The sequence below is a fragment of the Cebidichthys violaceus genome, unplaced genomic scaffold (genome assembly GCF_023349555.1).
Source record: "Cebidichthys violaceus isolate CVI_PGR_0920_01 unplaced genomic scaffold, fCebVio1.0.p SCAF_12, whole genome shotgun sequence".
Taxonomy (NCBI): Eukaryota; Metazoa; Chordata; class Actinopteri; order Perciformes; family Stichaeidae; genus Cebidichthys; species Cebidichthys violaceus.
Genome location: NW_027176285.1, coordinates 10555776 through 10582665, shown reverse-complemented (window position 1 = coordinate 10582665; position 26890 = coordinate 10555776). Strand labels below are relative to the sequence as shown.

The window sequence follows — 26890 nt, the reverse complement described above, 5'->3', positions numbered from 1 at the left end:
TTTCACTCCTTCAAGCTGCTGCATAATGCTGAGACAGTACAGGAACAAGGCTTCTATGATATCACATTGAGGGGGCCTTCCCCAAAGAAGTAATTGTTGATACGGTTATACTATTAATACTGCCCATTGATGGCTATAGAATGATGATATCATCTTACCGTATAGCCGGCTTGCTACGTAGCTAATTCCACGTAGCAACATTTGTGACAGAAAAATGTATACAAAAAATGGCGACAAGCATGGATGACATACAGAAATAGCAACTCTCAATTTGACATATTTCTTTAACCTTTGTGTAAAAATGTAACTGCTTTAAGCAACTGCTGCTGCAACTTCAGTGTTAAAAATGATGTTGGCAGGCCACATAAAGCCCTCGCTACTGATTGGTTGGGGCAAAATATAATAGAATACTCCTCACCATCCCATTAACAAACTAGGTTACAAGAAAGTAAATGTCAGACTGAATAAGTGAAATGAAATGTCAATTCTGTTTGATGATCAGGCGAGGAAAACGTTGCATCTAATATGAATTTAATCTGACTTTCAGTTTTCTTTTGGTGTGCTTTGTGCGCTAAGTAGCTATAGCTAGCAAGAGGCCAAAGCATATATTGTTGAAAACCATGTAAATGTCACGCTAGATATATCTTGTTTGTAAACCTTAATGTCATCCACATATTAATATTCATAGAAAGATAAGACATACACGAGTTGATAAATAAAATAAAGCAAACCAATGCAGTCCACCAAGAGGCTGTGTCCCATTTTAAGGGACTGCCTCCTACAAAATCTGCTTTTCAAGAACTAATGATTGAGATACAATCAGTGTATTCTCAGCAGTTCTTACAGTAGGCAAGGATCAATAGTATGCCATTTGTTAATCATGCAGTATGCCCCTGTAAGGTTAAGGGCAGCCTTAATGAAGTTTTTTTTTTTACCAGGTGTTTGGTCTCAGGTGGTCATCAATCACTGGCAAATCACATGAACTGGACAAATGAAAAAGCTGCTCCGACATGTTAATCATGAAAGCCCCTCATTGTAGCCATGACAAGTAGTTCTTCACAAGAAGCAGTTTCTGAAATGCGACGCATGTGGGCATTCATAAACCCTGTTGGGCCACATGGTGATGTACGTGTAATAACATTTACTTACATCCCTGAAAATATATCATATCCTAGTAGATGAGCTCATGCAGTACTGTTTCTGTGTGGGAACACCATGTACAGAATGAAAGGGAATAAGTCAATACTGTGTGGGAAGACAAAATCGCTTCACAAAGTCATTCATGGGGGAATTTCCATTATTGGATCAAAGTCTCCCCCAGTCCTTGCAGCTTGCCAGCATTTTCTGTTGAGGCCCTCGTGGTGCACCACTATCAGTCAGCTAAGCATGGCGCTACAAAGACCAGTGTGGCAAAGATTCAATCAATGATGTCTCAGGAAGGTTTCGTGGTCTTTTGTAAATAATGTAGGATGCTATAATGTAAAATCTCCATGTGTAGGATCATTTGCTAATTCATTTGAACAAGATAATATAATGGCCGGAGACAAATGAGATCATGATGGTGAGGATGACCCCCCCCCCATCCCCAGTCATTTGGCTCATAATGTATTCCTCAACCCTTATTGTTTTGCAATAATCATTATTTTAGACTTTGTATGAATTCATTATGTTCGAATGCACTGTGTTTGTCCGTCCATTTTTAAGTACGTACCATTCTTGTGAGTGATATTCTCACTAGTGATATCTCTTGAATGCCTTTGGGGGATTTCTTTTCAAATTTTGCAAATCAAATAAATAGACTTTAGTGGTAAAGGGTCATTGTGACCACACATCTGTCCCATTCTCGTGAACATGATATTTCAGGAATGGCTGGAGATAATGTCTTCAAATTTGGCACAGACATCCGCTGAATTGATAATATTTTGGTCGTCAAAAGTCAAGGTCACTGTGAATTCACAAAACTATTTATTTGGCCATAACTAGGAATTAATATGATAATAATGACAATTTTGCACAAATGTGTAATAAGATAAAAAAAAAAGATGAAGTGATGACATTTTGGAAGGGCATGGATGTAAACTGCAACTTGATTGTTTGGCGGAGGCCTACAACCGTAAAGCGGTAATTGCTGATTTTCAATCTGTCCACAACACATGAATTATTACCTAACCTTTCCAGATTCCTGACTTCCTCACCTGTCTAGGGCTAGGGTACAAGAGGTTAATACATAAACATGTAAGAAAGTCAAAGAGTGAACAAGTAAATACCACCCAGGAGCTAATAAGATGCATTTGCACCACTCTACTCTCTTGCTGTAATTAAGCATCCATTCTCGGTTTTGCAAAAAAAAAAAAGAAAAAGAGAAATGTTAGAGAGCTCACTGCTATTTCCTTTTCTGTTCTTCTATTTGAATGGTTGTTTTGATGGATCATTATGTTAATGCTTATCATAGCAATAGACTATTAACATAAGCACTGCTTCTGTGTCACAATGTTATGTTAAAATTTTGCTTTACAAGTAAATATATGAATTCAGATATGAATGACCTTGCAGAACTGTAAGCATGCCTGTTCTGCAATTTGTTTTCCCCGTGTAAAACTGAGGTCATGTTAGCATGAAGCTGCGTACAACCTTTAGCTCAACTGAAGATGATTTACAGTTTTAGGGCAGGGACTGGAGCGACAGCAGTTAATGTATCCACTCCTTTGATTTGTTGTTTGAAATGGTCTGTTACCCACCAGAGTATTTTGTTTTCTGACAACATTTGTTACAAAAGTAGATCAAAATTATGTTGTTGTTTTGTATCCTTTTCAACCAACAATTGAAGTATTAGTCAAGTCATCCCTAACAAACAAGTAGTGGAACAAATGACTAAAAATGGAAGGTTCATTCTTCATCAAAGCATTACAATCGATGCTGTCTTCTCACAGTGTCATCAAATGCACGCAGCTTAGTCCTTGAAGTTTTGTATTTCACAGGCATCATGAAAACAACAATAATCTTGGGGGAAAAACACAAATTCTGAAGTTAATTTGAAAAAATGTTAATTTAAGTCTTTACGCTTTTGTAATGTCTGCTCCACTCAAACATTTTGTATCACTTACAAAAATAAACTTGTCATAGAGAGCATCCTGTCCATGCTTCCGATTCTGGTTTCATGAGCTAGCTTATGTTATTAGGTGTCAGATATATATAATGGATATACTACAGTCCTTTCTCTTATTTAGAGATATGATAATATGGGCAAGAATAGGAGAACAAACTGATAACTAGATCTGAAACATGTACCGAGTGAAAGGTGACACACACAACTTGATACTGCAGAGTGAATGTGAAGGAGGTTAAGGGGGCTGTAGTACTGCGTGGTAAGCCCCATGGCTGCTAACACTTTCAGTGGACACTATAGCAGAAGCAACGGAATATTAATTAAGATGAAATAATAATGATCATGTAAATGTGAAAACAATGTAACTCAAAATTTTACATTTGGTATGACTTATGCATATATTCTATCCCTGTATCAAGTGAGACTTCTAGTGTGATGAATATTGTATCTTTATCTATAAATGAATACCTTCAAGCTGAAAAGAGAAAAAAAGCTTCTTTTAGGGTATTTTTTGCACGAGAAGGATTCAAGATACATTTATTTTTATTTTAGAACTTTAACACAACTCAGCCTTCAGGAGTCACACTAACCTATGAATAATCATAAACCAACAGACGCTCAGTCTCACACCTTTTAATTTCACAATATGTAGGACGCTCGTGATTACGCCTTCGATAATAATATTTAATTTCTAAATAATCAACATTAAGCCAAACATATGCTTAAATCCTTCCTCACTCTTTGAAAATGTAAACAGATTGGTGTGACTTTGTTGCCATAATAAGGTATTTAAGATTTGGTTATACTTTATGCAACCATTATTGCATTATAGCATCAAAGCAGTTTTATTACATTTTTAAAACAAATGCAGCATACATTGTAAAAAAAAAAAAAAAAGAAACAATTGTACCAAATAGCATTTACCTGTGACAGCCTTACTATAAATCCAGCAGCTACCACTAAAACATATTGTGAGTCAGTACAACATAAACTGCAGCGACAGAAATGATAATTGAATCACCAGCTCTCTGACACAGTCCATGGACAATGATCATTATGAACCAACACGTACAGCATATTCAGAAGACCCATCTTGTCTACTGTATGTCATACTTGGGAGCTTATCACACACTGTATTCTTCTGAAAGTAGTACTTAAGCCTGCCGATATATGTACATGACCTCTTTCAAATTACGTGCAAGTTTGTCTACTATTTTAGAATTTTAATAATAATTCTTCAGTTCAGTAATTAGCAAAAATGTTCATCAATTAAAAAAAAATATGCAATTAGCTGAGTTTCATTATTTGTCTTTTACAAGTGGGATGAAAATATAAATAAATAAGTACATATGTATATGCTATATCTTTTGCATAGAATGTAGTGACACTGCTGTATGTTTAATGCTTTAAATGCCTCCAAAACACTGCTTTATTAACACTGTCCAGATTTGTTATTAGAGACTGCACTGCTAATATATATATATAAATATATACATATTTATATATATATATATATATATTTATAAAAGATTTTTTTTGGCCTGTTTTTGTTCTTGCGTTTTTTTTTTTTCTACAGCAGGTGCATCTTTTCAATGTTCCTTGGAAAGTGCTCTGTGCCACACTGTTGCCCTTTATGACAGCATCTTGTCTGCTTCAAATAAAGTCAGCGTGTTTTGATAACACTGACATGTTTATAGCGAGGTGTAACAATTTTATTTAGTTTTGTTTCATCATAAAGGCTTGTTTGTGTGCCTCAAGTTAAGAGAAAATGGCACAGGCTTTTTGTCAGACATCCAGGATTCTTACCACAAGCTGACAGAGGTCAAGCTGTAACTGAACAACACTGCCTTCTGAATATGTTTTTTATTTAACTGTAACGACTTTGATTCAGTATGAAAGAAGGACAAAGGTGAACAAGAAGCCAAGGATGACAAGTTCTGTAATTTACCAAATTTACTGACACTCCTGCTTTTATTGTTTTCTGGTGTCATTTATGAGGCGTCCAAGAACATGTTGTCTCTGGGTCTTGCTGAGCCAGTTTCCCACTCAATTAATTAGAGCTTGCCTTTCAGCAAAACTGTGCTGCTCTTTCCTCTGGGCTGCCACACTTCCACTTTGAATGTCTGTCATGCCCTCTCAAGGTTTTTAATCTGGGCTTTAGTGCCAGGATCAACAAAGTGCCTGTGGTGACACACTGTATGATGGTCGTTTCCTGCCCCTGTCAGAGCTTTAGGGAATATTCACTCAAAGTCAATACAACCCAATTCTTATTGAAGCAGACAACATGCTGCCTGGAAGGTGTGATGACATGCCATAGCAACACGTTCCAGCCAATATGGCTACAGAGAGCACCATGATACTCATAACACCTTATAAGATGAGTAAAATACTTGCTGTCTAAGCAATCATGCTCAACATAGAAAAGTATTTCGATCATATTTGCAATATCTTGGAACAGTTGTTATAAGACATCATTGTCAGATTCATAGTGATTTATTCAGTACAATGCTTCATGTATGAACATGCACTTTGAAGGGGTATATAATGTGTTGAACATTTTGGCTTCATATAAGGCTTTCCATGCCTGCCAGGTTTGTTTGTATGTGGGAGTGGATATTTTGCTGAGTGACTAAGACTGATAAAAGGTCATGTAGCTTTTAAATGTACGCCTTCAACGCAGTAACACTTCAAAATATTACCTGAAGGTTATGCGATTGGGCAGACATGGATATTTGTAGCTGATTTGTCAAAAATGAAACAGAGGAACAACCGTGCCGCCACAGTGGATGCATCAGTGCAGCCAAACAAACTGACCACAATCTGATTTCCCGCTGTAATTTTCAACACAACAGCATGCAGGGTGGCTACCATGCTGAGAGGTTGGAGTTTCTTCATGTAACAGCTTGCTGTTTGCTTGGTCCCTCTTCCTCCGTTGCTCCCTGCAATATTTCAAACTGCAATGTTAATCTCCTGGTTGCCAGCATGATCAACTATTTGAATTGGCAAATAGTTTGGTTCAAAGCATTACAGGTCAATTACTGATGTCAGAATAGTTCATCCTGTTTATTTCTTTAAGCATAGTGGTGCAGTTGAATTGGCATAATCTACAGTTGATGGATTGATGCAAAAATATGAATTGTTACACCCCTAAATTTGCTTTCATTCTGCATTTTACATCCAGTTCATCCTCAAAAGATGACTTTCAAGTAATTTGGCTATAGGACAGACAGTAGTAGTCATTAGTTCATATCAGTCCTTCATGCAAGAGATCTAAAGCAAACCAACGCTACTTTTACTGGCTTCATTGCTCAGGTGTTGACTTTGAGACTTGAGTTCAGTCTGCTTGCCTTGATGTGCTCTCTCTTTTCACATTCATCTTGCATTTCCTCTGAAACAAGTGAGCCGGATGTAGAGCAATACTTCATCATGAAAAAGCGAAACAGTACATTTCATCACAATCCATGTGCGCCAAACAATACTTTACTTCAGGCTTTTTTCCTGATTAGGCTGAAAAATAGAAGCAGACATGTTAGAGCCACCAGTACATTCATTAGAGCAAACATTCTCAGTGTGATTCATTCTGATCTATTTCAGAAGAGAAGGTTGGCTGTTTGATGACAATAATTTATTTCCTAGCAACCACTGTCCATGTTTATTGGACTAAACTGTGCTGAGATGAACACTGGGAATAAATCAGATACAATGGTGGTCTAAGTGAGAGCACAGGGAGATTAAGCAGAAGAAAAACAAACTCCTGTATCATCGAGAAAACTCTTTGTTTAAAATGCCAACATTTTACCTACATACATTTAACTAAATACTTGAATGGATTTATGTGGGAGAATGAGTCAAAAGTACCCATGCATAAGGAATGTGTGTCGTATGGTCCTCCACCACCGTGAAATGCTTCAGCAGATGTAGAAGAAAGTCAGAGCCATTTACAGAAAGTATTTATGAACTAATTAAGTATTTTTTAAGGTCCTCCATGTCCCTATCATGTATTCTGTATTTTCTGTAGCTCACTTCCACTTCCACATAAGGAAATGTAGAGTACCTACCCTCCCACACAAGTTACTTGAACACCATAAAGCAATAATCACCTAGGTTCCCATTTTGCTCCTATGCTGCTGCAATGCCATTTATCTCCTCTTAACTTCCTTTGAAAGGTCATTAAACCGGTCTTGGAGCTGTGAAGTAAAGCATTGAATCATGTTGCAGGTTCCATCTGCTGGCATGCCTAATCTGGGCCAGAAGGGCTCAAGTACATATGGCTGCCATATGAAGTTTTATATTTAAATTGGCATTGACGAAGCCATGAGGAGGGTTGAAAATGAATAGATATCTAAGAGAGGGAGATGGCAGCACAGAGGGACACAGTGAGACAGCTGGGCAAAGAATGAAGAGGGAATGAATTGCTCCAGATTTCAGAAATACCTGCCAATGTGTAGTTTTCATAAAGCTAGATCATGAAAGCCGAATCAGCATCTAGTAGTATGAGTGGTGAGCCCCCCCCCCCCCGCCGGATGCAAACGTATTCCTTTACAATGTTGAGGAATTGCAAACCTCTCAAAGGAAGGCCTCTGCAAATCTGCCGGAAAGCATTTATAGAATATCCGGTTGGAATTACTCAATGATGTCTGTGATCAGACAGAGTAAAGAAAAAGCCTATATTGTCATAATATAGGCATTCGTTCACTCATTCTTACACTATATGCTCACTCGTTTGATACTATAAATGTGTAAAATCCGCTCTTCTCGATAGGAGCTGTCAAGATATTACCTTTGAAGTGTTGGCTACTTCATGAAGTTGTGTAATTACGCAACGGCCGACTGGCAGAAAGAAATTCAACTTTAAATGCTAATAAAGAGTGCTGAACAGAGCATTAAAAAGTGCTGCCGTCAAGCAGTGCTCAGGCAGACTGACACACTGCTGACTGCGTGTCAGAGAATTCAAATGAAGGAACCGATGATCAATTTGAGGGGACCCATATTCACGGCTAAATCATTCATTAGGAGCCCCTGAGGGCTGAGAGGGAAAAGCCTTGAAGGATGAAAAGGATGGAGCTGTTATAAAGATGGAGCTTTTATCCACATTGCTTACTTTTTAAATCAAAAATAAACATTTTATAGGGTGATAGTAGCACTTTTGGGTGATAAAGCAACGTGTTAAACAAACCTTTATAATGTTTAGCTGCAGTAAGCTATATAACACAAAAGCTTGACATGTATGTTGCTGTTTGTGGCTGAACCAGCTTCTACAACTCATCTTAGCATTTATATGCATTTATTGAACAGAAATGAGATTTCACTTAGAGCCGGCTTTTAGGGTGAAATTATCGCGATGATAAAGGTTTTTGTTTGTGCTTGATCAGATGGATCTTTTATTGCACTTTAAATCACACACTTACTGTAATTGGGCTCATCGTTCATACAAAGTCTGCATCATTAAATGTATCTAAATTCAATCTAAATCCAATTTTGAGGAAATGCTTTTCAAACTAAGTTTGTAATCAGGAAATTACATTTCCCTCTCTCAATAAACTAAGCAGTCTCTGCAGTGTGGAGAGTGTACACCTTTCTATACGTATGCCATCTGAATGTTTGCATCACACCTTTCATATGTATCACACATCCAATCCCAATGAAAGCGCCGCATGCAAATACGCATGTTTGATAGTGCTGTGTGAGAATGTCCACAGTCCATATAGAAATAGAAACATTTCTGTGATTGGCAAAAAGAACAGATGGTGATACAAATGACAGTTTCCAAATCAATTTGCATTAAAATGATGCCTCCTTTGACTGCACCGATACATCATAAATCCTCTTTTGCTGTGTCTCACCCAGCTAAAAATGATATACTGAATTAAGAATGAAGAATGGCTTTTTTTATTTTTTATAATAATACAATTTGTATGCAACTCTCTCACACAAAGAAACCTACTTGCATGTATGCCTAATCGCTGGCTTTCAGTACCTGGGTATGCCAGGCATTAGCCACTGACTCAATAACAGAGTGCCATCTTTTTGCATTTTAGGCAGCCCAAAGAAAACCCTCAGGATAGTGATATTTGTTTCATTCTGTAACCCTCAGTGAAACAGAGATGCGTGTAACGTCTGTCTGTGGGAATGTTTTCTTGATCTATGTCTCAGCGGGAACAGAAGCAAACATCGTGAACATCAACGCAAATATTTTCAGGATATTTTTTTTTTTGTTGACACTGCAAAGTACATCTTTAGCTGCTGCCGTAAACAACGAGGCTGGAATGATGCGCAGTTTAGCAGGTTGTGCTGTGTTGGTTCAAGTCGGAGCCTTGAACAGAGCAAAGGACCGTGAGAATATTAAATGGACACAGATGAACATCACAGAACAATGGTCAAAGTATAATCCAAAAAACTTATCCGAGCTTAGTGAACACAACTGAATGCAAAGTCGAGCGAATTAATGTGTGGCCACTCTACGGTCATTGTTGTTACTACTGTTATTACTTCATGTTGGTGTGAGCAGTTGTTTTTCTCGTGGTCTTCAGGGAATTTGCACGTTGGAAGGTGAGGAACACAGCGATCGAGAGAAGGGACCTGATCCGGAACCCCGTGCCACTCATGCCTGAGTTCCAGCGCAGCGTACGCTTGCTGGGCCGCAGACCCACTACTCAACAGTTCATCGACACCATCATCAAGAAATATGGAACCCACATTCTCATCTCAGCCACCCTTGGAGGTAAGAGAGGTTTCATTTGCAATTCTATGTTTGATTAACGTTTTTTTAAACACGGTTTTAAATGAATCCCACACATGATTATACTTTGAAACTGCATCACCGTGGTGTTCTGGATTATTCATCTGCCTGTTTGCAACAAAGTCAAAACAGCTCAGTGAAGCAGTTTGAGACCATGTTTTTTCTCCAAGGTGATGAGAAAAACTCTCCCACAGCAAATATGCAGCTACTTCACAAAGAGGGCGAAGCAAAGGATACTCGAGACATTTTAACGGACCAAATAACTTTTTCTTCAAAGCAAGATTAGGGCAACTTAAAGTGACCACAGTTAAAGATTAGTTGAACCATTTCAGGAGACATATTTGCCCCAGTGCAGCACTTGCATCTGTAAAGCGAAGCCAAATGAACAGCATTGATGAACGAGTAGCGGTTTCCGATCCATTTACTTGATGATAAAGTGAGTCTGAATACAGACTGAAAACAACCCCAAGATTTAAGAGTCAAAATTTGAATCAGGTTCGCATTTGTAAGGCTGATTGTAATTGGATAGTTGATATGATGAGTCTGCTTCATGATAAATGAATGCAACAGCATATAAGACCTGTATTTAAATATGTAGTGATGGCTACATCCTGGTATGTGGATTTGTCAGCTGTTCAAGGTCGGTGACTTGCACAGGATCGATTCCACTCAAAACCCAAAACTTGCATCAAAGCTATGACAGGACTATCTTGAATGCACAGTCACCACACTCCATCCCCACTGAACACATGGGAACATTTGATATGTGAAAAGGAAAGACAAACTTAAACGTCGTAGAAATAATGTGAATTCTCACAGCCCTAAATACTGCGGAAGCGAGGCGGGGCTACCGGCTGGAAGCTGTGAGTCTATCAAATATAGAGAACTCGCAATGAATAGTTTTCCTTTTATGAGAAATGATCAGTATGTATCTAAGACAATACATGTACCTTATTCACAGCTTCATCTACTGCCCCAAGCAACATGCAGATGAGAGCATAATGAAATTAGTGGTTTTACTTTTCACATGTACATGTTTTGCATAATGGATAAAAAGACCAAATGTGATAACAAGATTCTGACTCCAGGATGCTTTAGACATTCATTTTGTGAATCAGCTCCCTGAATGCACAAGTGTCTATCAACACAGCTTTAATTCCATTTGCAACACACCAAGACCATTATAGTCATACATATTGTAATTGCATTTTCATATACATGCCAAATTTAACCGGAAGATAATCTACTTCATGAGTACTTACAGAGCTTTCAGGTAGATGGGAGAGGATAATTATCCTATGTATTGCTCTGATTAATCTACAAGCACTGATTTATTAGAGAAGAAAAACAGAGCAGAAGAAGCACTTTCATAAGTACAGACATACATTTTTTATCAGAGAAACATTGCTATTTAATTTTATGAAGTCTTTTTTTTCATGTGTTTCTATTCCACCAGGCGGGCGACAGCCGTGGCCACCGGTGACATTATGTTTTCCGTCCGTCTATCCCATTCTTGTGAAAGTGAAATCTAAGGAACACTTGGAGGGAATATCTACAAAATATGGCACTAATGTCCAATTGGACTCATTGTTGAACTGATTAGAATTGGGTGGTCAATGGTCACTGTGACCTCCCTAAACACTTGTTTGGCCATATAACTGTAAAAAGTCATGACAATTTCACACAAATGGAATGGGGTGAAACGCTGAAGTGGTGACATTTTGGACAGACATGGATTTAAACTACAACTTGACCGGTTGGCGGAGGCATACAACCACAAGACTAGACTAGTATTATTTTTATTTTTTGGGAATTTATAAACCACCACCACCAAAAACCCTGCAATTGTTTGGAAACATATTTTTAGAGTCAAATCAAATTACTAATTACAAAAACCCACAGTGGAAGGAGAAATAAAGGCCTCTCATGGATGATTTCAGTATTTTGGATGTACTTCCCAAAATAAAAGTTAAGCACCCCTGCTGTCGAAGTCTAAAAATAAATGGCTTCTCCCTCGAATCTCTCATCTTCTCAAGCTCTGAGGGACACATGAAGGCAACTAACTGTGATTACTTTGCCAGTTGTATTTCAAAGACATAATTAATATGATTATTTCCTCTTTTAGTCAAACTCTGTATGTATTATATAACTATATGCATGACACATAGCCAAATAGTCAGTCCAGTTGTGTAATAGGAAAGTTGTCACATTGTAATCTCACAATCAAATGCCTTTGAGAAATATTCATAATGCTTTTATCATGTTTTTCATCTCCTTACTATAAAACTGAACGAGGCATAACTGGAACTTAACACATGCAAACGATGTTTAATTGGGATATATTTGTTCCAACACTTAGCAAGAAAGATCATTTAGGGTTAATAATGTGTTGAGACTATGGTCAATTTTGCAGACTTTTTTGAACGTATAGATATGGATATCCTTTGTATTAAGAAAAGAGTCAACTCTTATTGTCCTGTTCTCTTTATTCATAATTACAAAACAAATGAAAACAGCTGTTTTATGATAACCTACAATACCTAGATACCTAGAACTGTTGATGCCAAAGCTGTTGGCAGAGAAAATAAATCCAGGAGGAGACTTCTTTTATTTTATAATCTTGCGGTGTACTTAATGTCAAACGAGGCATTAATAATTTAGCTAAACGGTGCGGAGGAATATCAGGTGTGAAGGGTTAGAGTTTCAATATCGTATACACTACTCTGTAAGGGGATTCATACTGAGACACTCATTTTGGAAATTGGAAATACAATATTGGTCTGAAACATTATATGAAGGTAAAATGGAATTAAGTGTGTCTGAGCTAGGGAGAATGCCACTGCCACAGATGCACCAAGTGGCTAAAATTGGGCAAGTGAGCCACATAAATAATCCCAGGATAGTTTTCAACCACAGCATCCTTCTTGATCTCATCATATTGCATCACCTTATATTTGTCCTCTTTTTCTGTACATTCCTTGCCTTTCATTCATTTTTAAACTCTGCCTCCTCTTCTCTGCCTCTGAGTTATCACCATATTATCTATAACCTTGAGGCCATCTTGTTTCAAGTTATGGGTCAGTACACTCTTATCTCAATCTTGGGATTGCCCATTAAAGAACACAGTTATATGAAGCAATAAATGTGCACACCCGTCGAGTGATAAAGGAAGAAGAAGAGGCTAATTCTCTCTTTAGCGACCTATATGTTGTAGTCTCCCGATCCATTATACACTTGAGAGGAAAGAATTGAATGCTCCCTTTCACATCCAACATAGAGTTGAGTGGTCAAGTGTGAAGAGGCCCATTAAAGGTTTCCTCCTCTGAACTGAGGGGAAATGGTTGTTCAGAAATATTTTTTTTGTTGTTCTTTTTTTTTAGCCTAATGTTTTTGCAAGGCAGCTGATGTGCATTATTGTGGTGGTGCTTTTATACCTGTGAAATACTACCGACTGAGCTAATACGCTTTGAAAAATGAGAATCTATATAGATGTATTTAGGAAGAATCATATCAAGATAAACGCCACCTTTTTATCTTAGTCTCTAGCTTTTCATTTTTATTGTATTTTGTACTGCCATATATAACTTGGATAGTTTGCTGATTGATATTGAAAGGACAAATACGCAGCGTCATAAGCATAGTTCATTCCAACAAGTCCACATACATGAATAACAAAACAATTCAGTTGTCAGGGCCTTTCAAAAAAGTCTTATTCCACTGTTTTTAGGATGTGACGCCTCTACAGTTAAAGGTATTGTGTGGAGAGTTTGACCAGTAGTAGTGGTACAGAGCAATGTTTACAGGTGGGTTCCTGATTTCTTTGTATTGTACACATGTAAAAAGACACAAAAACACACCCGAGATCACATAGGGGTGACACGATATACAGTCCTGCTGCAGGTTTTGTTGTTCCTTTGACCAGCATCAGGTGGTGGTAACACGCAAACAAATGTACCACAGTCTCCTGTGTTGATATCATGCACTTTTTATGTCCAACCACCGGCCTCTTCCTTTTCCATAAGACTTTGTGCGACAGTAAAACTTCCCACTTCCTCTTCAATTGACCATTGACCAACACTGTTTAAGCAGCTGACCAGTGCCGTGGTTTTTGGGTGAGGACATTCTCGTTTAATCCTTTCCACCGATTCCATTTTTAAAACTAAAGCCCTAATTTCAGTGGAGTATTACTTTTGGATTCGACAAGTAGAGTGTGACCTTTTTCAATGAATCATTTTGTTTGTATTTTAATGTCCGTTGGCTTCTTTTCAAGTCAAAAACAATGCCTTCTGTGGTGCTTGGAAGCTCTGGGCATCATCACACTCAGAAACAAAACAAAAACAGTTTCTGACAATACCCTTTGTTTATGTCTGGATTTATGGAGACACTCTTTACAGAATATAAAGGTTTGTATATTTTTAGTCTACATTTAATGCTGAACATGATTATATCTGATTTATTTAAAATTAAAATAATAACACCAGATTGAACTTAACTTTGTAAAAACTTTATCTCTTAGTGTTAGTAAGCTTATGCTAACAAGCATTAAGAGAGGAAGATTTTCCGTTACTTTCACTTGACATTACTGACTGACAGCGTCTGCTGAAGATGTTTGAGGAAATAATTATAAATCGCCTGCTGCCTTTCTCCCGTCTGAACATTTGAACTACCTCATAGTCAAGTCTCTGGCATATGTGGTGTCTTTGGGGATTAAGGGATGTGCAACATAGGAACTCACTGCATCCTGGGTTCACGCTGTGCGTGGAAAACTTGAAGCTGTACTGTCTATAAATACTAGAGGAAGGTACCGCATAGGAAAAAAAAAAGTGTGAAGGACAGATTTGCATTTTTTGCTAAAGCAGTGAGAGACTTATTTCACCACATCTGTCATCCCCTCTCCTTCATATGTTTGACAATTTTTCAGTGTTACACTTGGAGTGAGACTGCTGCTGTTTCACTCAATCCTGTTGATATTTGTACAGAGGGGCCGGAGCATTTGGGTTGAGAGAAAGAGAGGAGATGCAAATGTTCATGAAAGTGTAGGAAGAAAAATAAGCTATTACATCCACTACAACTACAATTTTGAAAAGGCCTTTGTCCTATATATACACTAGTTACAGCTGATAACGCTGTCCGCTGTCCCAATCAACTGCGTTGTCGTGGAAGCATAGTGCCCACCCTCCGGTTCCCCCTCTGGTTGACACTGTTAGCTCTGTCAGCACAGTTGCCTTTTATTTGCACTCTGATCGTTGTTAGCTGCTATCGTCAGCCCAGCCGTCTCCGTGGTGAGAGCCCTGTGGAGGCACTAGATATGCTCTGAATTCAGAATTTAGCGCCTTTAGGTGCAGGCAGACCTGGTAGAAAGAACCACGACTGACCGATTAGATTGAGATTTCACATGCTGGAGGGACTGTGTCTTAGCTGTGAGGACTGATTTGCCCTCCTCCTCTGTAGTGAATACACATTCTCTGTGACTGAATCGGAGACCTTTTCCCTGAAACAGTCTTATGTGTTCAGCACTGAAGTGGAAGAAGTAGTTTATTGAAATGACTTGTGGTCACTGAAGCCTGAGGCTAGGGTTCATGCAGAACACTGGCTGTGCCTCGGGTTGTGGTGGAAGACTGTCCTGTGTAAGCTGTCGACGATACCTCTTTGCTACGAAACTTTAGTAGTGGCTGTTGTTCTGCTGCCAACATAAAAAGCACAGGGCACAATTGGGCATTGAGAGCGTGGCTATCTCAAAGCAACAGCCCCACTTTTAGAATATCGCTTGCATAAAGCGGGGACAATCTTGTTATAGTTGAGTAGAAAATTGGTCGAAATAATTCCTCTACTTATTTGAATGTGTGTTTGCAGTTATTATGTTTATTTTAGAAAATATATCCACCTGTGCTCAAGGATATATTATTACAACAATCAGTGGTCATTTTTCTGTGATGTTTATCACATGTTTTCTCGATTAAGGTAAGAAAACTAAGTTTATAGTTTCTATATATTGTCCTCCTTAAGTTTTACTGCTTTTTGTTTGGTCTGTTCTGAAATACACACGTTTGTCATATCTAAGATATACACAGTTTAACTGCATAACATATTTAAAACAGGATATGTTGTAACATTCAACTGGATCTGTGTATTTATTCTATGAATCTATATGACTTATAAAGGTATTTTGAAAAAAACAATAACAACAAGAAATCAATTAGCGTCTTCCCCCTGCCCAGAATGAAACAGTATAGTTTAACATTGTCCATAAAGTGACCCACACATGTACCATTAACACCAAATTGAGCACTCCCAGCCATTCCATTACTTTAAAATCCTACTTGCACTCCTAACCCTCGTTGACATCCACCTGCACACGCACTCTAAAAAGGAATGAAATAAGAAGTACATGCGTAGGAGATGCCTTTTCACACATCCTCCTTTTAGGTGAAACAGTACATTGTTTTTGAATACCTCTCAGCTTCAAACACAGAAGCTCTGCGTGAGCTGATTCACTCTGGCAGAGTGCCAGCAAGGCGCCCCGTAATAATGTAACACAATGTATTACTTACAGAAAGGTGCACACAGATGATTTCCTTTTTTAAAGCCACGGAGGTTATGATTTTGCCTGTCCTGCAGCAATAACCACTAAGTATTTATGTACAGAGGACCTCCTTTATGCCACATTAAGTCTCAATAGAGATTTATAAAAAAAAAGGGGGCAGATCAAGGGCTTAATGTAGGACTGTTATTCTTTTGCAGTAGTGTAAGTCAAGTGTGTGTAAGTAACTTTGCTAGCGCCCGAGGGGGAGAGACCATGGTACCATCAGAGAATGGGGACTCGTCCCCTCAGTGCTTGTACTCTAACCAGGCATGAGACATTGGCCCTGACTGCTACCCACCCCTAGTCATGGTCACCACAAGTTAAGTGACCAATTCCAATGCAACGCTGGGGGACAAATAACCATTCACATCACTAGCAACCTGAACATATGTGACATGCTCTTGAATGAGTTCCAGGCATATGGTTTGCCATTTGAACAGTAATCTTCAAAGGCAAGTTTGTGTGAGCTTGCGGGAGCAAATTGGTGTTTGCTTGTTTGCTTTTTATGCGTCTGTTTCTGCTTGTAGGAATGCGAGATGCGAAAAATATAATGTGTAAAGAATGAGCGGCTCAACCCTTTATAACGTGTCAACAAACAAACACATGACATGCAAATCAGAGGGATTGTCTGGTGCTCTGTAAATATTTGGCCCTTTTACTGACTCAAGTGTTCTTTCGTGGTAGACGCTTACAGAAAGGTCAGTGGTTCACTCTAACACAATCTCCCCCACACTGCTTTCCTGTGGACATTCAAACTTGACATACAGTACACACTGTGCACAAATACAGTGAGGGTGCGTGTTGTGGGCTTTCATTTCTCACCCCTCAAATGTTAATGCTGGGCATAGTACTGAATTTATAAATTTAGAGAGAGAGATTAGAGACATGCTGATTTTTTGTGTGTGCATTCACAGTAGTTGTGACCTTATGACAGGGGATGGGGATTGTTAAAATCACTTCACACTTGAGGTGGGAGCACTACCTCTTTACCTCAGCAAATGAGTAAGAATTTCACTTCACTCAAATCTACAGAGAGCTATCTCAGAAACCACAGCAACAACAACAACAACAACAACAACAACAATAATGGCTTATTCGTTGGCTTAATTCTGGCAGATAGTTATGCCAGCAGGACACCAAACAGATGGTTGTTGATTTAAGAGACAACAGCTTTGCTATGTGGAGTGTTCTTCTGTGGTTTAAAAGCATCGTGGGAGAGAATAGAAATAGAAGTATTCAGTATTAAATAAAAGTGGGAAATAGAAAAGAAAAAAGTGTTCTAACACCTCTCCAGGCAGTGTTAGTATCACCAGACAGGGTCAGTAATTTCATTAAACCATGCCAGAGTAATTTTTTTTTATCATCCAGAAGACAAACAGTTGGACTATGGTAATCAGGGAACATGCCACAAAATGCCACAGGGCAAATAAACAGGTACAATCCTCCTAAAGTGGTTCCACACCACACTCCTACTCATTCAGATTTTACTAATTTTCTCTGCACTAATTGAATCTCTGTAATCGGTAATGTTATTTTGTATTTGTCTTTTTATATTCAATTTGATGTTTCCCTGCCTGGGGTAGCTGAAGAAAAAAAAAAAAAAAAGATACCGGATGTGATGTATTTGTTCTCCAAGGGATAAAATTCCTGTGGTCTTGAGGTAAAAATTCTATATCACTAGACCTCTCCTGGAAATAATGCCATCCCAATAGGGGTAAATCCGGGGACATTTCTGGGGATGGTGCCAGCTGGGGATGAAGCAGTGAATACAGACACTGTTCCTGGAAAACTGGGGCATCTGGTTTCTCAAGCTAAAACTGCTTGCCTTGGTATTTAGACCTCTGACTTATCCCTCCTGTTAAGAGCTCCATTGGCTGCTGAGATAACGGACAATTCGCAGATATGTACGACACCCTCACATTATTTATCCACTGCATCTTAAATCAAGTTAATTTCTTCAATTGAGTCCTTAAAGGCTTGTATTTTATATATATATATATATATATATATATATATATATATATATATATATAATGTTTTTCCCCAACACTTCCAAGGCAGTAAGTATGTATAATCCTAATCATATTTCCATTTCCTTGTGCTACCTGTAGGAGAGGAGGCACTGACTATGTACCTGGCCAAAAACAAGCTGGACAGGAAGCTTGCCAACGCTACTCAGAACGTGGAAGCCCTTCATCAGCTGGCCTCATCCTACTTCATTGACCGTGACGGCACGATGAGGAAGCTGCATGAGATCCAAATTTCCACCAATGCCATCAAGGTCAGTGCGTATTGAACACGCATATACAAACACATATTTAGTGAGTCGTTTTGTAAGACGAAACACAGATGCACTACCTGAGAAATTACATTTCTCGTCATAGGTAGGGTATTCACACTACAAATTATATTCAGTAAATTAATGAAATAGAAATAGAAATACATTATGCTTTTTCTTAGACAATAATATAGATTATTATCATAGATTTTTGTTTCTGTAATCTTTGCTATTTCTCCTTAGTTAGACAAAACAACACAGTAGGTATTTGTGAGTGCTTTACAAAAATATTGTATTTTGTGCTCTGCCACTTTCGCAGTAAAATTATAGGCAACTCAAACTGCATGGTTGAGGTTAAGAAAAGAACACTTTCACATGGTGTCTCGTACACTTTGGTGACTTGTCTCAAAGTACTGTCTCTGTATGCCCAATCTTCCTCCTAAAGATTTCTTGCTACAGTATTGTGTGACATCCACTTCTACTAATGAGAGAAAACAGATATTAGAAAAAAGCTTTCTTGTCTGGAAAACAAAAACATAGTGTACACAAACCACTCCACACAAGCCATGAGATTTGAGAGTCAGATAAACACCTCACTTTCACTTCCTCCAGAGACAGACTGTACAGAACAAGTAAATGAAACTGCAAAACAGTAATACCTAGAGAAGTGCATCCCTCTGAATTTACATTAGCATATGTTGTGGGGTAGCATCATACAGATAAGCTAGTTTTAATAAACAAACCCATAGAATTAACATATTTCACAAATGTACTCATAAAAAGGAGTAGGTGTGATGAAAATAAACCGATGCTTCCACAGGCCGCAGGATGTGAGCAGATGGATTGCAATATATTGATTTGCATGTGCCTGAATGGCAGTCTCCGTGATAATCACATCCTTCCTTGTGCATAATCATCGCCAGGGTGCCAGGGTCATATGAGCGCCGGTTTTAAACAGAAAACAAAATGTGACCAATAGAAGTTTCTGAAAATAAGTATACCGTGAACATAGACAACAGGAACAGGGTGATGGATTTCGGCATTTAAACAAATAACCCGTCCAGTTGAGACAGTCTCCTCATTCTGTTCTGGCTGTCGGGCGACTTGGAAAAAATAGCTAAGCTGTGTGAGTCTACTGTCTGCGACTGCTTGCCAGTTGTGGTCATTCACACGCTCATTCACCCAGGGACACTGAGGTGAGGGGGCTAGGGAAAGCAATTGTAAAGTATAAATAACATCAAGTAATACCCCACAGGTCCGAGTTTTGGAATACCCCTCTCTTGTGACCATGTTCCAGTAATTAGCCAAATGTTAATTATTGTCTCAGGTGAAGGGGGAGGTGGTATCAGCTTGGAATAAGGTTTAGCTTTAAAACTCATGCAAATACAGAACTGAACACAAAACAACTCTCTATATTGATTCATTATTTATAATAATATTCATGCAATTTATAATAATAATATTGCATCGAGCAGCGCTAGACGTTCTACCTCCTGCCAACTGGACTTGGTATCACATTATGAAATGGCATGTAAACACACAAAAGTATAGCTGTCATCTGATTATTACAGTCACTCTCATAACGTTGGAAGGTAATTACTTTTTTATTATCTCCTACATACATTCTGCCAAATGCTTGCTGAAATAAAAGCATATTAGACAGTATTATTGCAAGGAAAACTAAGTATTAAAATAAAGCATGGCCACAACAACCAAGGCCCCACTCCTGATAGTGAGTCACTCCTTTACCAAACTGGCAGGGATAAGCATTACAATTCCATGTGTGTACCTGTATGACAAATAAATAATACTGCCCAGGACAACATCCTCTGTCTGCTTTGACCTTGCTCATATGCACCTAGTTCGCAAGGCAAAACATGTGCCGGAATAAAGGTTGGAGTGAACCTTGGTGTGCAGCTCTGCTTCTGGGATGTTTTGTTGTGTGAAGATGTCAACTTGATTAACAAGTCAGCACTGCAGCAGCAAGGACTGTTTGCTTCTGTTATGCTTCCAGTATAGCTGTAGGAACCCGGATGACCCAGAGGAGCCAAGCGTTGATCACTGACTGCGAAATGTATCGGTTTCTGGTGTTATTCCATTCATGTATGTTAACTAATAAGTAAAAATGTCAAATATATCACAACACACATACACACAAATGATGCGTATACAGGTGTATAGTGACATAAAGAACATCCCTATGCAAATGTCTCTCCAATTCTTCTCTTTTAATATTTGCCTATCTGACTACAACATGTTGGTGTGCACTTCTGCTACAATGAAACAGTTGAAAGCATACCACTTTATTAATTTCACAATACCTTACAATCATAAACACAAAACTCAGGAATGGACAATAAGTCAGTTGTGCAGTAAGAACATTTTAAACAAGTGAGTGGGAGAGAATACATTAAAGAACACACTGTGGAAACCTCAGTACCAGAGAAGCTTTTTGTTGATATGGAGGCAGAGTCAGAGAAGCCCAGCAAACAATGCTCCAGGTATAATTGTGTTACTTGCCACATTCAAATTTTAAGTGAGTTAGCTGGTGTTGATTTCAAGCTCTGGTGAGCATGATTATTTAGTGATTTTCTTCTCTGAGTCTCCAATCGCACAGTTCTTAGCAGAAAGCAGATTGCAGGAGCAGAATAGGCTGCACCACAGATAAATTGTAATGCCACAGGATTGTAAAGACTTACATCCTGCAGCAGTGCATCACCTTCTGTAAATATAGCAGTAACAGTGCATCACTTCCTGTGCTGTAAATATCACAGAACTTGTGAACTTTTACTACTTGAGTCTTACTTCAGATTGAGATTTTCCAATTTGGGCTCTGGAGCACTCAGTTGATGTCCAGTATTCTTGAAGTAATTTGACCAAAAGAAAGAAACAAAGGAAAGTTTGGCTCAATGACATTTTGACATATGGTTAAATGTCTGTTGATGTAATTTGACATGTCTGATCTGAATCCTGGGAGTTTCATATACTTGATATGGTGCAGGACAAGACTTAGCATCAAAATACCATTTGAATGTGCAATAATGCCATTAAAGTCTCAGCTGAACTAAAATTAATGGTTTGTAGCATTCTGTCTGTGTGAAGTTTTTTTTATTTTTCATTCGATTGAATTCAGCTGTCTGGGGAAATCAGAAGTTCTGTAAGTTTCACTAATTTGAAAAAAGCACATTGAAGGCAAAGTGCAGATACAGAATCAAATCATGCACAATCAGCATAATACTGTTGAAACAATGACCATCCAAACTGCGTAGTTATTCTAGGTATTCCACCCAAACTGCTACTTTTTTTGTAGTGCACATCAGCGGTGATGTGCGCTTCCTGGAGCACGACGATGATCCATGAAAACTAATTTAAACTTATCTCTTCTCTCTACATCACCAAACATCCTCAGGACTGCCCATTCTGCCAATCCTCATTCCATGTCTTCATCCAGGGCAACAGCGTCACGCCTGGTGCCCTTATTGCCAGCGGGCCTGGCAAAGTAGCATTGATAAAATGCATTTTAAATTAGAGTGAAAAAAAAGATGTCAAAGAATCAAACCATTGCCTAAATGTTTTAACAGCATTTGACAGCAATGTAACTGAGAACATGTAACTGTTAAAAAGTATGAGAAAGGGAAGTATGAGGTAGACACCAAGTCATTCATTACTCAATTCATTTTCCCCTGTTGAGCTTTACAAAACGTGTTGCTCACATTGTAGTATTATGCATTTTAATTCTTTGGAAGGATTTACTGGCCTCCTCTTGGTATAGTTTTTGAATAGTGTTGACATTTTCCATAAGTTTGAAACTCCCACAGCTGCTGCCATGCACCTGTGCATGCCCACACATCCGCACAAAAAACTCCAGTCCAACTCTCCAATACACCCACCAATGCGCTACCTCCCTTTCTTCATTCAAGGAGCACCATCCTAGCTTTTAGTTGTTGTGAGTGACAAGTGGATTAAGGGGCTCTGGCAGATGAGACTCCAGGTAGCAGGAAGTCAACCATGACAAAATTAAGCAGACCTGACAGTGGTTGCTGAGTCAGTTTCTGAGGAAAAGGAAGGCGGTAGGTGTTGAGAGGAGAGTGTATCCATACAACACACACACACACACACACACACACAAAGTTACTGCAAAGCTGAGTGGACTGCATGTCTGCTGATCAAGGCCGATGGACCTGAAGCATATGTCAAGAGGTGAGGCTTTGTCTGAGTTTGGAAAACAAGCTGGAAATGGATTGGTGGTTGAGTCAATTTGTGATTTAGTTAATGGGAATTCAGGCATGCAAGATAGCTTTCACCTATCGGGTATAGCATCCTCTGAGAGTTAGTAATGACTTGTTTGAAACTCACAATTAGTCTCTTACTCTTCTAACTGCAAGAAACAGCAATTCAATAGGCTTGATCTATCAAGAAAAAACAAACATGGCTGTGTACACATATGCCATACAGTAGGTGTACAGTAGAAATGGTTGCACACATAATTACTTAGCTCAGTTGCTTTTCCAATGGTTTCTTCAAATGTTTCCCCTGTTAGAGGGGAGGATGTTATGTTGGGCAATAAATATAATTGACTTCACCTAATATACCTTGGAACGAGTGTGATTAAGGATACATAATTATACCGGTATAAATGTTGATGATGTCTCTTACATTGAATTCAGCTTTTTCCACATGTTCTGTCCTTAACGATGCACGCTTTCATTCTCAATTACTGACTAAGCATAGTGACCAACTGGCCCAAGGTCCCTGAAAGCTCCAGGTTCAGTGCGTGTAATTGCTCTGTTGTCATTTTTTATTAGATTTTTTTTTAAAGATAAGCGCTTTAAAGGTGAAATGTGTATTGTCTGACTTTTAGTTTAAAACATTCATAAAATGAACTTTATCAAGAGAATGTGAAGAGGTTACCGTGTTGACGTTATGTCAAAGTAGTCTGCAGCCTTTGCCCAGCCTTTTTTATTACAGTCATAAACATAAACTGCGTTTGTGAGGGATTGTCGATACAGCATTTTATTCAAGTTAAATGCGGCTGATGTTTGTGCAGGTTGACAGGGGCAATAGTTGAGTTGTGATGGTGCTTACGGGGGTTGGGGTAGGGCCTTGAAAAACGCATAGCCTTGGGGCCAATGGTTCTTTAATGCGACCTTGATTGCAATGCAGAGATATCTACTGAATTGAGAATGCTAACCAGCTAGCCCCAACCCGGCCTGTCCTTTAATATCACTTATACATCGAGAGGTGATAGTGAGTCACTGTGGCGCCAGGATACTATATATCCTTGTATATAAGAGTGCAAACATGCTTTGGTGACTGCAGACAGAATACTAATGTGGAAAATAGGGGAAAGGGTGAAATAAGGATAAAAACATTGTTCAGGAATAAATTATCCAAGGATAGCGTTGGCGCAACCTTCAGTAATGGCCAATCACATTAACTCTTCTCATCTCATTTAAAAGCAGCAGACAGTTTTGTAATACGCTGGGATTAGAGTCCAGGGCACCTTCTCTCCAAAGAAAACTCTTCCCTATCCTCTCTACTATAATTTGCCTTGCCTAAAACTTGAGAGCCATATGCGTGGCGAATAGTGACCATTTTGATATTCACAAAGGACGTTTTTGGCAAGGCTGATACAAGATAGAATGTGAATTGTGATCGCTTTGGATAAAAGCGTCTACAAGTGACTGTAATGTAATGTAAGTTGTGTTCGATGATTTCAATGCAACGCACATAATTGACATCATTTAATAATGACATAATTGTTTTGATGACGCCACTGTATTGATGTACATACTGTGTAATCATTATGTCTTCAGAAAGCACCATCTTGAGAATTTAAATAACATTATATATAGATGAAATGAGAGGTGATGGAATAAAATAGTAGCAGCAGATCACGTGCAACATGTTTTGTGGATAAAGATATCTTCAATTTAATTTAAAAATGTGCATAATTGTCAGATAGATCACCAAAAAGTCATCTAAGGCTGAACTTCCATTCTCGTATCTGTCAAATATAAATAAAGGCAGCATAAATTGCAGTTCTCCAGTCACGTCTCCAGCAGACAGACAGTGATCAGAATGTGCAGAGGAGGCAAAGTCCAGCAGAAGGCATGGATCTATAAACACAGAGAACAAGGGCTTTGCTCCTCTAATATTGATTCAGTATGGCTGTGAGACCTGCTTTGGAGTGCAAACTTACAATCAGAATGAAAAACACGTGTCAATACGGCAGAAATGTTTTATACATTTAGATGTTGAAAGTTAGCTCTACTTTGTTCACTGAAATATTTTGTGAGGCAAGTGTAGCTTTGGCCTCATGATTAGCTCCTCTACCAGCTCCTCAACAGCTTTGCTCATTCACTTGATTTGTAGCATTTTGCATACATAGAGTTAACACACAAAACAATGTTTCGTTGACATTTTGAAATAGCTTTTTGTTATTCTGAAGAATGGCCATTTTAAATTTAGAAGTATTACAATCAGTAAGTTTACTGTAGTAGTACTACTAATAATTATAATAACAATTCAAAAAAATACACTAAGGATGATAATAATGATAAAGAAAACTAGTGGTTAAAGAAGAAGAATGTTAAAACAAGCCAGTATTCTTTTATCTGATGCCCTAAGGGTCAATGAGCGACAATACTTCTTTTATTCACTATTTATGTATGCCCAGAAATTAATAAGCAAATGTATGCAGATGACGTATTGCAAACCTACCGATGCAATGAATAAAATTGCTGATTATCTGATTTTTTTTTACTTGACACTAAATACAATGAAATATGTATGTGCTCTTCATCAAAGATACATTTCCAGCAAGGATAATTATCAGCCTGAGGCAAACATCAGGGAATAGATTCCAAAACCTGTATCATATATTAAGAACGATTAATATTATTAACTGTATTTTAACTTTAATATTAAATTATTATAAGGCCCCCAAATTACTTTTGAACTTTAGATCAAATACAATTTCTGATCCAGCAAGATTTATGCTTTTAGTGATATGGTCTTACTTCCAACACACAACAACTGGCAATACAATACAGAAACCACCTTCACAGCTTCATATGAAAACCTAAAATGTAATGGATAAAAAAACAAACAAATTGAATTAGGAAATACACCTGCAAAACCAATGGCTTCTCATAGAGTATAGAGGCATACAATGCCTGTCATGTGCTGTGTATGATTTTTTGTGCACTGTCTGCAAGAAGGTACAGAATATAAAGAGGGGACTTTCATATCAAGCAAACAAATGCGGTCAGAAATCCTTGTTGATTAAACCCTTGTTACCCTTTCTAATAGTACTTTTACAGTACACAAACACCTCCTTTTCCCTTTAACTTTTATTCGGCTCGTTACCTGATATAACAGAACTGTTTCCTATGATGGATAGCAGTTGTCCTAAAACCAAAACCATATGTAGCATTGCGTTTGGTTGCTTGTAGGATGTAGGAAGTTCACATACAGTATGGCAAATATGAAACACGCACGGTAGGTTGTTAGTGATAGCATGTAACTGGACCAAAGTGTAATTTGGTATGTTAACATGCTGTTTAACATGCAGCTAATTTACCATCTAGCCTGTAAACTGAAGTTAGCACTTTTCCCTGGTGAATGTTTGACAAGTGCAAGTAGAAGATGTGTTTCCATGTTGGTGAGTTTGATATGGAGACGAGAGGGAAGCTAATGTGGTTGTTGCTAAGCTGGCTGCTGTCTGGATCCGTGTGACTTCTGCTTTGTCTATGATAGAACGCTGGTGTTATTGCTTAATGCAAGGTTTGATTGACTGAATCTAAACAACGTATCCATCTATGTCAAAGGAAACCAGAACATTATTCCATCTAAGTAATGCATTACTGGGGGGGACACATCATGAAACCAAACAATATACGTACAATTCACATTGAGAAAACAAACATGACTGACTCCTGAAAAAGTCATAACTTCGTGGCCCATGGCTCTTTAATGCGGCCTTGCTTGTGCTGCAGAGATATCCACTGAAATAAGAATGCTAACCCCATCCCGTCCTATCCTGTAATACCACTTGCTTGTACCTTAAGATGTGACAGTGAGTCACTGTAGCATCCAGTCTGCCCCCAGTCGGGGAAGACTAAAAAGTAGACCTGCCCCAAGGGCTTATCAATAACGCTGAAGGTACAAGGTCCTGTACAG

General features: G+C 38.4%; 1 protein-coding gene across 1 annotated transcript in view; it reads left to right on the top strand.

Annotated features, from left to right (window-relative positions):
* The window catches only part of brinp1 (bone morphogenetic protein/retinoic acid inducible neural-specific 1), a 104828-nt gene that overhangs the window by 37926 nt on the left and 40012 nt on the right, over nucleotides 1-26890 (top strand). Inside the window, exons 3-4 of the mRNA XM_068706302.1 lie at nucleotides 9637-9827; nucleotides 18540-18709. Of these exons, the coding sequence (XP_068562403.1) occupies nucleotides 9637-9827; nucleotides 18540-18709 (361 nt within the window). The remainder of the gene's footprint in view (nucleotides 1-9636; nucleotides 9828-18539; nucleotides 18710-26890) is intronic.